General features: G+C 36.3%; 2 protein-coding genes across 5 annotated transcripts in view; one reads left to right on the forward strand and one right to left on the reverse strand.

Moving 5' to 3' along the window:
- cenpp (centromere protein P) overlaps nt 1-14581 on the reverse strand; it is an 84956-nt gene that overhangs the window by 32889 nt on the left and 37486 nt on the right. The gene's annotated exons all lie outside the window — the stretch shown is intronic.
- aspn (asporin (LRR class 1)) lies at nt 961-8392 on the forward strand. The gene is made up of 8 exons (XM_026932583.3): nt 961-1242; nt 2433-2693; nt 2795-2907; nt 3143-3356; nt 4747-4857; nt 5538-5631; nt 5715-5853; nt 7499-8392. Exons 2-8 carry the CDS (start codon nt 2462-2464, stop codon nt 7697-7699), a joined length of 1104 nt encoding a protein of 367 aa, XP_026788384.1. The 5' UTR covers nt 961-1242; nt 2433-2461; the 3' UTR covers nt 7700-8392.

Below are 14581 nucleotides of genomic sequence, written 5' to 3' on the forward strand. Positions count from 1 at the left end.
TAAATTCTAGTTTGAGTTACTGTAGTCTTCCTGTTAGCTCTGGCCATTCTCCTCTGACAGCTCTCATTTACAAGGCTATTTTTGGATTGTTTTTGACACAATTTCACACCATTCTTGAAAATCCCAAGAGCTCAGCTTCTGAAACACTCAAACCAGCCTATCTGGCACCAACAACCATGCCACGGTCACTGAGATCACATTTTTCAGCCATGTGAGGTTAGGGGGAAAAAATCTACTTGATGGAGAAAAATTTCCATCATATACAAGTACCCCAGCCAAACCTACCCATACTTGGCACTGTGAGCATGCCATAAATACAGCCTTAAGTAAATTTGTGCTGTTGTAAGCACATTGTAATGTATTCCCTGGAAACTGTTATACAAGACTTTAGCCATACCATATATTTATAATCATTCCATTTGACATTTAGGTGTTATTACCCCTTCAAATTACAGCAGTTTAACTAATTAACTGGTTTGAAGTTTTATTAGATTTTGTAGTTATTTTGCTCTTCTTGGTCATATCATTTATTAAGTGCATTAGGAATTATTAGGGTAGAATAATTTTACAGTATATGATTATACAACTTATTCCAATTAACAACTAGTTACAGTAACTACAATATATGGCTGTATAACGTATTTAGTGGTTTAAAAATGTATAGTGGATATTTTGCTTCAGTGTAAAACATATATTATAAAACAACATATATTTTTGCAAATATCAGGACATTATATAAATAGACAAAATACTTTGAAACAGTAATGACTGAATGGCTGTTGGCTGCCTACTACTTTTACTGAACCTTGTGAGAGCTTTCTCACAATAATGATTTAAAAAAAATAGAAGTAAAAGCATTTAAATTTTAAAATGCCAAAAAGACGCCCACTCAGAGTGTGCAGGACCGCCAGGACCTACCCCAATACCCTTTATAAGGACTATAATAACAGCTTGAACATAAAAGTTTACAGTTTTGGCCAGGTTTCAAGCAGTGATGAGAAACATATGACCAGCAATATTATGTATTCAGCAGCAGTTAAGACTTGACTGACACTGTGATCAGTGTGTGATGTCTTTTCACGCATAGCTCCTCTGGTCTTTTTATGTCCATTCAGGAACTCTTTTCAGTGTATTCTTTTTTTTTCCTCTTGAACTTTTGTGCAGAAATTTGGGATCATCATACATTTTAATGTCGCTCCTGCAGGCTTTTGGAGCGTAACAAGGATAACACTTATTTCTCAGGTATGGCTTTTCTTTGACATAAAGCATTGATTTATTGATAGTGAACTGATACTGAACTGAGTTGTAACTAACATTATTGATCTTGTATTGATATTTTACATCAACATGAATATTCTAATAACTACAATTCAGTATCATCTCTTCATGTACCATTAAGTTATTCACAGTAAGAACTACAAACATTAGTATCTTGACTAAACAAAGACATAGTGAATTTTATACACAACTCTATTTAATGCCTGTTGAAGAGAAAACCTTAATCCAGGAAATGTTTGTAGCCAGTAGCTCACAGTTTTAACTTACAGTAGTATTTTTAATAGGAAGAGTAATTAATTCATTGTAAATATTTTTAGGAGTGAGAATAGTATTAGGAATCAGTTGCAATATGCTTAATTGTATTTTTTTTGTCACAACTCCATATCATTTTGTCACAAACCATATCATTAATGTCTGTTCTTGATATTCTCTGCAGAACTTAAATGTTTTTGGACATACTTGATTTTCCTGGCAGCCGACAGATCACATTAATCCTTTGCTGAGCATATTTTATTTACTTTTATGTCTTGTAATGGTCTCGAAATGCATTTAATACTGTTAAATAATATGTGTTTTTTTTGTTTGTACTTAATCTTGACAATTATATTTTAATTATTCTTTTAATTTATTATAAACATAAATGGTCTGGAAGTAAACTTGTATTGAACATGAAGCTGTAGCAACAATTTAGGTGATGCTCATGGAAGGAAGATGAGACGGGGAGCAAAATAATATTTTCAAACTAGCAAATTTCACAGACTATAAGTGTTTCCTGCCCCCTAGCTGGTGCTGCAGCTTATGCAGCAAAGTGACATATTTTAATTTGTAATATTCCTCTACATTTTGGCATGTGCAATTTATAAGCCCTTTTTTTTTTTTATAAACAGTGAAACTGTTTTTTTCTTTTTAATTTTTTTTTTTGATTGAGCCAGCTGAATTATTCTATTAAACCACCTATAGAAGAAAAACATTAGTTGTAATCTTTAATGCCTGGTACATTATCACAACTACTACAACAACCCTAACACAACTATTACAACAATATATTGACCTTTTCACCCAGCAGACAGTATTTAGAAACGTAGCAGAATAGATTTGCTATAATGTGATCAAATGAACAATCTGTACTAATACATGCATTTTCTCATTCACAGGCCCTAAACATCCTGACCTAATCTCCACAATGAGAGTGATTTTGTTGTTCACCTTACTTTTCCTGTGCCACGGAAAACCTTACAAGCCAATAAACATCATGGAGTTGATGAAGATTCATGACATCATGCAACAAGACAATGAGATTGATGATGATGACGATGATGACGACGACGATGATAATGATATTGAAGACAACTTTATTACAGACTGCCCTTTTGGCTGCCAGTGTTTCAGAAGGGTTGTTCAATGTTCAGATCTAGGTAATAGATCCGTTTTTTTCTGGACTGTCTGGGTGTAAACATCCCACAGGGAATTTCTAATTAGCATAATGACAGATCACTCTTGTGTTTGTTTTTAACAGGTTTGACATCAGTGCCACGTAACATTCCAGTAGACACGCTAATGATCGATCTGCAAAACAACGATATCACTGAAATCAAGGAGGAAGACTTTAAAAAACTGAGTCATCTCTATGTAAGATAAATGACTGATGTTCACACATTCACTATTACTAATGGTTACGTGATGTTACCGTAGTTCCTTTACGAGTTTAGAGGTGATCAAGAAATCAGAACATGCCAAATGTATGATCTACATGTGTATTAAGTAAACACTAACGACTGATTTGCAGTATTTTATCTAACACTAAAGCTACATTCTGTTAAGTAGTCATAAGTCATATGCATTTCTTTTGTATTTCTTACTACAGGCCTTGTTTCTGGTTAATAACCAGATTTCAAAGATTCATCCAAAGGCTTTCCAAAACATGGGGAAACTCCGTCTGCTCTACTTGTCATATAATCTCCTGACACAAATACCTGAAAATCTGCCAAAGAACATCTTGGAGCTAAGAATCCATGACAATAGGATCAACAGAATCCAAAAGGATGCATTTAAAGGGATGCAATTCTTGCATGTTCTAGGTATGGATTTTGGCATGTGCAATTTATAAGCCCTTCATTTGAAATGATAGAAGTATGATATGTAAGAAATATTCTTATAATAAAGAAAATTCAAGGGTTATATCACATTTTTGATGTGGGAAAACTGTAAATTAAGTAACGTAAGTAAGCACAAGACAATGTTTATTCATTCCTTTTCATCCTCTAACAAGGAAATCCTAGCAGGCGTCAAGAAAAAAAACAACTGAATTTTACCAAAAGACGGCCTTGTTTTTTTTTTTTTTTTTTTTTTTAAAGATGTGCGCAAAAGCAGAAGACTAGTGTTACCACTAATTAATAATAAGCGGATCCTCCATTTTTTTACTGACCAAAGAGAACACAGCACCACCTAACTGTTTTTTTTAATTGGCTCACAAGGTTCACAAGGTAAAGTTCACCTAGACAAAGTTGGTGGAAATCAAAAGTAACTTCAAGTCATCTTTCAGTTAATTGCCTTTTATGTCAGGCAAATTTTATTCATTTTTTGCTGAAAAAGCAAAAATCACAATCTTCATGTGCTTCTCATATCGCTGTAGCAAGGGGTCAATTTTTGAATTTGTTTTATTTTATTCTACGTTTTATCATGTTTATTATATTCGTTTCAAATCAACATTAGCCTATCACATTTGACATTTGTGACTGACAAACTGCCTAAGCAAATCGCAAAAGAGATTTTTTCAAAATTACTAAAGACATAGCACCTAATTCTGTAGCAAACATAATTTTGTGTATGCTGCTTTAAATTCCTGCGTCCCTGCTGCCACATCCCAGCCTGTTTTTGGGAGGTGGGAGGAAACAGGATAACCCGGAAGAAAACCCATGCAGAGACAGGGAGAACATGCAAAATTCCACACACAGAGGACTGAACCAGGGACTCTGGAGATGTGAGGCAGTAAAGCTACCCATTGTATGACCATCCCACCCACAACAATGTTTATTTGAAGCTAACTCAGCATGTAAGATTAATAGATAAAAATAATCCTCTTCCTGACTGGGAAATTTGACCTGTCTTTGTTAAAGAATATTTTTCTCCAAAACAGTTTTTTATATATTAAAGCAATTAATTTGATAGATGTTGTGATTCTGCGTTTTGTTCTTTGAGACAAAACACCCCAATTTGATCATTTCAAAAACATTTCCTGGTTCCAAGCCATACTCACAACTTATAAGCACTGAGAAAGCAGCTCTATCACAATGCTGGTTAAATGCATCATGTATTAAAAACTGGTCTCAAGCCAAACCACAACCTGGAAGCATGTTTTAATTTAATACAATTAATACAACATGCATATATACGTGCAGCTTCATGTATAGTATGTATAATGTGTTAAATGTTCAAGATCTCTTACATTTCAGTACATTATTCCTCCAGAAATGAGCGCTAATCCTATTGCCAACAGTGGGATTGAACTAGGAGCTTTTAACGATATGGCGACGCTTTACCTGAGAATTGCAGAGGCAAGGCTCACAGCAATACCAAAAGGTAACGTCTTTCACAACTGCATGATTACACGATTTTAACGAATGAAAACTTTATTATTATTATTTTGAGCACTGAAATAACTGGACTATTGTATAATCGTAATATATATTTATATTTAAAATATTTAAAATATATTTAATTTTAAAATATTAAACATTAACAGTACTTAATATGTTAAAATACTATGTATTTAATGTTACAATGTTTTAACTAAATGTTTTAAAACATACTGAGCTGTAAATTTTGGTTCCAGGAAACTCCAAGGGTGGATCCAAAACGCTAGTGTTTACACTGAAATTTGTTTTAACAAATATGAGTCATTTAGAAAACGTAAATAATCATGTGGTTTGGGAAAGAATGTAGATACTGCAGAGGAGGAGGAGAAGAGCACAGTCACAGTAGCAAACTGACATATGCTACCGAGAAAAAAACACAGAACTGATTATATACCTTTTAAGATTTTGGCATGTCTAAAAATGGCTGTCTTTTAGTAGGAACAATAGCTAGACACAAATGGCATTTAGTACAGGGTACAAACAATCTGAAAAAATCTTTTGATAATTATTAAGCTCCTCCAAAAGCTGAACATGATTTCTTAGTGTAGGAAGGAAGAATCTGCTCTCAGTAATTTTAAGAAACGTTTATTTGGGCTACTCATTACACTTTATTTATGTTCACAGATCTGCCCTCTTCTCTGACTGAGCTTCACTTGGACTATAATAAGATTGCTAAAGTGGAGGTGGAAGACTTTATCCGATACAAACATTTGCTGAGGTAAACACACAACATTATAGTATCTGCCTGGCCATAAAAACAGACATTTATGAAAATGTTATTTTTGTCTCTGTGTACTGCAGGCTGGGGTTGGCTTTCAACCAGATCAAATTTGTGGAGAATGGGAGCTTAGCATATATTCCTAAAGTCAGAGAAATTCATTTGGATAACAACAGGCTGAAAAATATTCCCCCAGGTTTGAACACGCTTAAGTATTTACAGGTAAGCAAAGGTAATTTTGCTATGTGTGTGTTTGTGTATGTATGTATATTTTTTTTATGTATGTATGTATGTATGTATGTACACACACACACACACACACACACGCACACTTCCCTATCCAACCACGAGAATGCTTTCAATACGTTAACAGTTAACAGTCATATCAAGCATCAGAACGAGCTGGTTTTGAGTATATTTCTGGGATTGTCATGTACAGTCATCTTAGAGTTTACACCGAATGGTGTGAAACAAAAAGTGAGTCAGCAGCAGTTTTGCAGGCAGAAACACCTTGAGTTCAGAGAAGAATAACCAGACTGGTTTGAGCTGACAGGAAGGCTACAGTAACTCAAATAACCACTCTTTACAACTGCGGTGAGCAGAAAAGCATCTCAGGACGCACAAGATGCCAAACCTTGAGGTGGATGGGCTACAACAGAAGACCACGTTGGCTACAGTGGGCATAGACTCAGCAAAACTGGACAGTTGAAGATTGGAAAAACAAATGGAACGGACAGTGATATTTTTGAGTAATCACGATAACGATAAGTGTGTGTCGAATACCCTTTATCAGAATAATCATATTACTACTGTCCAATCATATTACATGCCATGTAATTTTATCCATTTATCTATTCCAATTCATCTTAATTGTATTTGTATACAATTTGTATATGTATCCCTAGTGACAATCGAGAGGTAAGGAAAACCCTGTGATGGTATGAGGAACAAAACTTAAAAGGAACCTGACTGTCCTCTTCTGGGTGCCACCGGAGAGTGCAACTTGATCATTACAGAATACAGTCATAAAGAACAAAGGCAAACATTCTATAATGTACATATGTGTTGAAAGGCGATGTTTGGTATCATATTATATTGTGAACAGGAGTTCTGGGATGAGCTCAGGATACTCTTTATCTGACTATAGCTGCTAAAACATTTTGACATATTTGCATACCAAAGATAAATTGTCGTTTATCACAAATCCTACAACACTTAGTTCTGGTTCACTAATTTGATTGGTCGTGCAGCGTTCCAAAAGTGATTATATTTAATATAACTGCACTGGGACATTTCACTGTGTGTGTCACTCCGCTCATCTGTGTACACCACATACAATTCCACTTCCTAGCACCTTTAATGGGAAATTAATGTGAGCTAGCTAGCCAGGCGAGCTGACGTGCTACATGCAACATTTGGCCATATTGTGTCTGAAATGTCACTTACTCAATATTAAATTCTTGTCAATAGAACGGTTATACTGAATATCAGCACAGCTGTAATTAGCTACAGCATTCGCCCTGCAGGCTCGTGCCTGTGGCCAAATCACAGCCGTGCTGATATTCAGTATAACCGTACTCTTGCTCGTGCGATATTGCTTAATTAACAAAATGTATACGAAACTATAAACAAAACTATGACCCACTTTGGATTCCAGGGTATATGCAGCTATCAGCAAATTCAGTTTTCACTATCTTTCAATGGCACGTACTGTATTTTAATGCTGATTTAATATTCTGTTGTACTTTTAATAATGTTGTACTTTTAAAAGAGACCCTATATAAAGTGTATAAATTTTATGAAACTGAAAAGTCACACAATAGCACAACCACCAAACGTGACACCTCTGTTTAACATGTGCTATCAGGTGGTGTACCTCCATGCTAATAGCATTACCAGTGTGGGAGTGAATGACTTCTGCCCAACAAGAAGCAAGGTAAAGAAGGCTCTCTACTCAGGAATCAGCCTATTTGCCAATCCGGTGAAATACTGGCAGATCCAACCAGCCACCTTCCGCTGTGCATCTGGCCACAGAGCTCTGCAACTCGGCAATTTTAGACGAAAGTGAGCGCAGGGTTCCACTGGAGGGCAGCAGCTCAACTTATATTTGATTATGTCTTTCATTTAATACTTGGGATGTTAATCCCTCAGTCAGGTTGCACCGTACATCCACATCCACTGATGAACTAGTAGTTTACTTGAAAAACACCCTGTGAAGATAAATATGTAACAAAATATTCACCAGGCATTTTTGCTGGAAACTATTTAACCTGGTTTATTGGGACCACAGGTAATAGAGTAGCTACATTGGGTGCAATCATTGTTATAATCTGTTTATACCTTCATGCAGAATCAGTGGTACTGCTGAACTAAAGTCAAATTTTTTAAACTGTATAATCAGACGTCGTTAGTAAACCTTAAATTGTTTCACTGTCATTATTATGGTAAAGGAACATGAAGTACTCAAGAGATACAATGCAGATCTCTAATGTAGACTAAGACTTGTAAACTATGAAATAAGCTACAGCCACAATTGTGTAAAACCTTTGTTGAAATGTGTAAAAAAAAAAGTGTTTTGTGAATAAACAGAAAGAAAAAAATTGGTAGACCAAATGTTTCTGTCATCTACACCAATGGTAGATGAAAGAGCCATGCAAATGCATTAAGGGTGTGTCCCAAATGCTAGTGTTTAGAGATGAGTTCATTCACTATGTAGAAGACTTCATTTTAGTAAGCAACGTCATCAAAAAAACTTGAGAAGTTATTTTGTTTGTCCACCTACACACTATATAACAAAGAATAGTCACCAGAAACGAGAATGTGGTCATTTAAGCTATTGTAGCTTATTCTGTAGATATCCCAGGTCAAAGATAGTGCTCTAAATAGACCAGCTATAGATAGATCATGTTCTATCATTTATAGATAGTTTGACTCAGAAGCCCATGTTAAGTCTTATACATTGCTGTAAAGAGTCTGATGATACCAATCTTATCTCACTCACTTTCAGTAAGCCCTTATCCTGGTCAGGTTCACGGTAGATCCAGAGGCTAACCCAGGAACACTGGGAGTGAGGTGAAAAATGAGTTGCCAGTCCATCTCAGGGTAAACCTTGTGCTTAACAAAACCATATTCAATATGAAATTAGGAAATTAAGGCAACATTAACATTTTTTTCAGCCAAGAGTGATAATATAGACACGACTGCACACTAACATATGCACAAATGTGCAAGCAAAGTGATTGCCTAAGCCACCAGGGAAGTGTTTTAGAAAAGTATTGGTGATATGTTGGCATATATTTAGGAAAGAAAAACACTATTCAGCTGGTCTTATAGCCACACAACTGTTGGTTCAGGGTTTACTGCTACAACATGTCATTAAAGAGCAAAGAGGAAGAGTGATTGAGAGTCACAGAGCCATATTGACATGTCCTTGCAGTGTATTGTGGGTAATAGAGACAGCAGTTGAAACTCCACTATAAAAATTGGAAAATAACGTCTATCCAGATGACTTGTTAAAACAAATTCTATGTGTTCAAAAGTTCTGGATGTTTATTAAAAGGGCTGCCATTCTACAAATGTTTATTGGCAAGAATTACACATGAACTGTAAGAATTAGAAATGAATTATACACATAAGTGCTGGGGAGGTAACCTTGAATGTGCCTTCCTTCACTGGTCTTCAGTAACTACTTTATCCTGGTCAGGATTGTGATGGATCCAGAGCCTATCCCAGGAAGACTGTGTGTGAGGTGGGAATACACCCTGGATAGGACATAAGTCCATTGCAGGGGAACCATGTACACACACACGCACGCACGCGCACACGCGCACTCACTCACTCACTCACTCACTCACTCACTCACTCACATCTAGGGGCACTTTAGCACAGCCTGTCCACCTACTGGCATGTTCTTTGGAGGTGGGAGTAAACTGTAGAACCCAGAGGAAACCCATGTGGACACGGGGGAACGTGTAATTCCACAACAGCAACCGAGCGCAACCAGGGACCCTGGAGCTGTGAGGCGGCAACACTACCCACTGATCAAATGTAAAATGTGTGTAATTAGTATGTATCTTTCACCTGATAAAGTGAAAGTGAGTAAACATTTACTTACATGTAAAGTACACAACTGGGCCATTGTTGCAAATCTGATGCTACCTTGTCCGTAATTTGGGAAACAAAATTGTAAGAATAGTTGGTCAGTGTTTCTTTTGGATCAGAGTCTAAACTGTGCATGTGGGTTTAAAGTACACAATGTGCTTTGAATGGCTAAAATTTCAGCAAATCCTTATTTGCGATTCATGTTGGACATCCTAAGACCAGCAGATGGAGCTTCTGCTTCAGCTTTTCTCATTGCCCTGTAGACAAAACCTATAAATCTCTCTGCATGATACAAGACAAAAATAATAATGCTGACTTGAAGGTAATACTGTATTTCTGCAGAAGTTATTGAGGCCTTAATAGAAAGCAAACTATAATATATTTTTAATCCAACTGTGATTTATATTTGTTAAATACCCATGGGGGGAAGCATCTGATACAGATTATGCTTTACAAAAATAAACCAAATGGGCACAATCTAACTAAATCTTTTCAATCGAAATGTCCTAAACTGGGCTGCTAAACACTGAACTGCTGTACAATATCAGCAATGTTCTCCAGCTAGAAATAACTGTTTTAAAGTTTTAAATAGGAGCCATATTAGCAAACACTGAAAGTGACTCACATTTTATGTCCTAGCTTTTCATGTAGTCATTATAAAAACATTAATAACATGGCATATAATACAATTATTAGCTAGTTTATTTCATTATAGACTTGATAGTCAGGCAAAATGCATAACAGTACCATTAAAGATGCATTTAGTGTTTGTCATAAGAGCCAAATGCTGCTGAAAATAAATCCCAGCCTTAGGAAAGCAGTGCTTTTACCAGATGTGAAATTTGAGCAGGACTTGATACAGATGTTACTATATCAAAATGTCTTTAACATGCATGTCTGAGTTACATAATCCAAAAATTCCATAAAAACTCAGCTCTGTTTCAAGGCCATTAACATTGCCAAATACAGGAAACATCAATCTGCTTCAAGCCGACTTGATTCAGAGCAACATTCAGATTGACTTCCGATATTTTAGGTGTTGAAAATGGAATGATTGTATACTACACAAATTGGTTTGGCTCAGAAAGATACAAACCTGCATTTTAACACAAAATGTTGCAAAGAATAACATTCTTGTGCAAAACAGTAATGTTATTAAACTAAAATGAGGTCTACTTGGCATCTCTTATTTTGGTTTGAGAATGCTAATTAAGACCCTTAACCTGCTGTCTTCTACCAACAAAAATGTCTGGAGACTGGTAAAGATGAATTCCCCTTTTGTGATTGCAGCGGTGCAATTTGTGTACAGTATACAGTTGTATGCAAAAGTTTGGGCACCCCTGGCCAAATCAGTTGATTTTGAAGTGAAAAGTAGTAAACACAAACTCTGCAGCAAAGTATTTTTAAAAAATCTGCAAATGGCAATGCAAAGATAATTTATATATGATGAACTTAAAAAACAGAAACCAATAAAATAGTATTTATGGCACATGCAAAAGTTTGGACACCCTTCCAGATGGAAAGTCCAACTATTTTCCATCCATTTGCTGTACCGCTTATCCTACAGGGTCACGGGGAGCCTAGAGCCTATCCCAGGGTACTTGGGGTACAAGGTGGGGGACTCCCTGGACGGGGTGCCAACCCATCTCAAGGCACAATCGCACACACTCACTCACCCATTCACACACTACAGATGCCAAGTTAGAGATGCCAATCAGCCTACAGCGAATGTCTGTGGACTAGAGGTGGAAAACGGAGTACCTGAAGGAAACCCACGAAGCACAGGGAGAACATGCCAACCCTTGAGGTGCAAGGCAACCGTGTTAACCACTAAGCCACCATGCTCCCCAGCTACTATTTTAAGTTCATCAAATATAAAGTAACTGTGCATTAACGTTTTCAGAAAAAAATACATTTTTTTAAAAAATAGTTTGCTGGAGAAGTTGTCAGTGAGGAACTGAAGAAATGTCAGACCACACAGACACACACACACACACACACACACACACACACACCCCCCCATAGGATTGATTCGAGAAATCATTCAAGTGAACCATTTGAATTTGTCACTTTATCGCTCATAGTGTACCTAATTTGCTTAGAATTGAGAAAATCTAATGGTGCTTTCTGCATTGTTGCTTTGTCATTTGTCGCTGTTGCTGAAATCATGGCTCAGTTTCATGCATGTAAAAATAAAAGGAATGGTTTTTTGCTATTGTTAATATAGATTCCCTATGTTGTTGAATGTAATATCACGACCAGTGCAGATCATTTTTATCCACCTCTGAGGGATTCATGTTGATATTGTGTTGCTGGGAAATTATATCATTAAACAACACAATTACAATCGGCTTTTAAAAAATGCCTACCAAACCAAAGAAAATTGACAGCTACAGATTTTGTTTGGTTTAAGTTAGACCTGTGATGGATCATCCATAGTACAGAATCAACTTTGGCTAATGTCAATGACATACTGCTTGCATCAGATTGTGAATGTTTCTGTCTTGGAATTGTTGGACCGAGCGCAGTATTTGACACTATTAAGCACTGATATTTTAATAGACATGCTTGAAATCACAATTGAGTTAGGTTAGACAGAAAAGCTCTTGCTTCTGTTAGATACTATTTGACAGATTGTTACCATTTGTAAACATAAATGGAGATTGTTCAGGGCCTAAAAAAGTACAATAATGCCCTACAAATTTCTGTTTTAGGCCCCTATTATTCTCTCTTTATTTCTCCTGGGACATGTATTCTGCCTTATCAGCCAGTGTTTTCTGCAGTTGAGTTCTTGGCTACATGCTACAATTTTGATGAAAACAAATGTTTCAGGATAGAACTGTAAAAAGGTTGCATCCATGTTTTTTTTTTTATATAGCCAAAGTAGCACAGCAGATTTTATATAGCGCCTCCTAGGACCATGCTCTGAACGTCTGTTTGTGCACACCCAGCAACATGAGACCAAAAGGAGTATAGTATACAGAAATGGATAGAAAATAGTCAACATTTTACTTCTGGATATTTCTGTGTACATTTACCAGTTTGAACAGCATGTTCTGTTTTCAATTCTTGTATTAACAACATGAATAAAAGACATGTATCTCAGCCCAAACCATGCCCAGAACAAACAGACACCTGTGTGCTTTTTCGAGGGATGCCAAAATATCCTTGTAAATGAAGCCTAATCCTTATGAAAGTCCCACAGACAGCTGAAATCTCTCTGTGTGATCTTGTTTAAGTGTTCGCGCACTTAAACGAGAAAAAAAGGCAAAACACACAAAGCCTTCAACTTTACATATGTTCTTAAAACATTCATTATTAAATAATTTCATTATACTTTTACAAACAGATTCAAGACTGCTGACAGGTGATCGTCTGAGTGCCAAAGCTGGAGGCCCTTTTTCCAAAACCATGGAATGTGTACACTTAAGAGTGTTAGAGAAAAAGCGTATCCAATGCATCAATTTTCTTCTCATCATCGCAATTTGGCCAGCTCTGCGAGCGCAGAGAGACATGAAGGGGTGGCGTTGGAGGGGGGAAGGGGAAGGGGGGGTCACAGGCTGACAGAAACAGCAAGAGTAACTTTGCTCAGGAAACATATGGAACAAATCTGCAGGTTGGCCTGGGCCACTGCTGCCACGTCTCACATACCGGCGTCTTCGAGAGAGAAAAAAAAAAAACCCAAAACCCTCAAACAGGTTTGGATTGTTTAAGCGTTCTCATCCTGACAAACACCTGGAAGATAAATCCTTAAATAAACACAAAGTAAATATGGCATAAGTGCACAAATGTTTACTTTTTAATTTGCAGTTAGACACTAAGTATCCTCAGATCTACGGAACATTCTACATGTTCATTTGAACACAAAAGATTGTTGGCTTTTTACCAAATATGTTAACAGCAGGCAGAATAATTTGAATTTACAAAACATATATTGGAAGGAGCTTCTTGAGAAGAATCAATGCATATAATTAAATAAATTAAACTTCAGATTTTTCATTTTAAACCGACATGTTTTTCTTGAGAGAAAGCTGTACTTTGTTTAAACACAGAAATCTCTCCAGCCTGTTTTGATTAACGTTTTTCTGTTTGCCATTGGAGTGCTCTTCTCTTCAACAAAATGTGGACTATGCTGATATCCTGTCTTTTCAGTACTAAGAAACTTGCAAAGTTAATTTAGCTAATATGGATATAACTAGGGTTGTGAGACTTTTCCCTGCTTGTGATTTACCATTTAAAAAAAATCGTGATAAAACGATGTAATTGTCCAGAACTTATATCCCAAAAACAGACAGTAAAACAAGCATTTCCACCATTTCAGGAAAACACGGGAGGGCATAATAAAATTATATGCTGTTGAAACTGCTTGCCAGTGTTTTTTTCAATGCTTTTCCACTCAGCATGGCATATCTACTGGAAGTACTGCTGCTCACTGGATGCTTTTTGTTTTTTGCACAAATGTTTTCCAATATAAAAAGGAGAAATAAAATACGTCATGTAAACATCATTATCACGTATGAGAAACATCATCACCTATGAGAAATCCCTTAAAATGACAGTCAGTTCCAGAATTATTGGCACCCTTGGTAAAGGTGAATAATTTTCTGCACTGATTATTAAATACTATTGACTTATAAAGCATTGAATGGTCTCACGCTGCCGCTTTGACCAAAAGTTGCAGGCTCTTTGTTGGTACCACGAATAATGAAGACTACAGCAGGGGGCAGAGTTCCAAATAGTTTAAATTGGGACTCAGACACAGTCTCAGTCTTTAATACTAGGCTGAATAATTATATGCTTAATCAACTCTTTGGTTAATTAGCTTTTCCCTTAGATAAAGGCACAGGTT

The sequence above is a fragment of the Pangasianodon hypophthalmus genome, chromosome 20, assembly GCF_027358585.1.
Source record: "Pangasianodon hypophthalmus isolate fPanHyp1 chromosome 20, fPanHyp1.pri, whole genome shotgun sequence".
Lineage (NCBI taxonomy): Eukaryota > Metazoa > Chordata > Actinopteri > Siluriformes > Pangasiidae > Pangasianodon > Pangasianodon hypophthalmus.

Coding starts and splice junctions, on each gene's coding strand:
- aspn (XM_026932583.3), top strand. CDS start 2,462: ATGAGAGTGATTTTGTTGTTCACCTTACTTTTCCTGTGCCACGGAAAA. Junction 2,694..2,794: donor TGTTCAATGTTCAGATCTAG/GTAATAGATCCG, acceptor TGTTTTTAACAG/GTTTGACATCAGTGCCACGT. Junction 4,858..5,537: donor GCTCACAGCAATACCAAAAG/GTAACGTCTTTC, acceptor TTATGTTCACAG/ATCTGCCCTCTTCTCTGACT.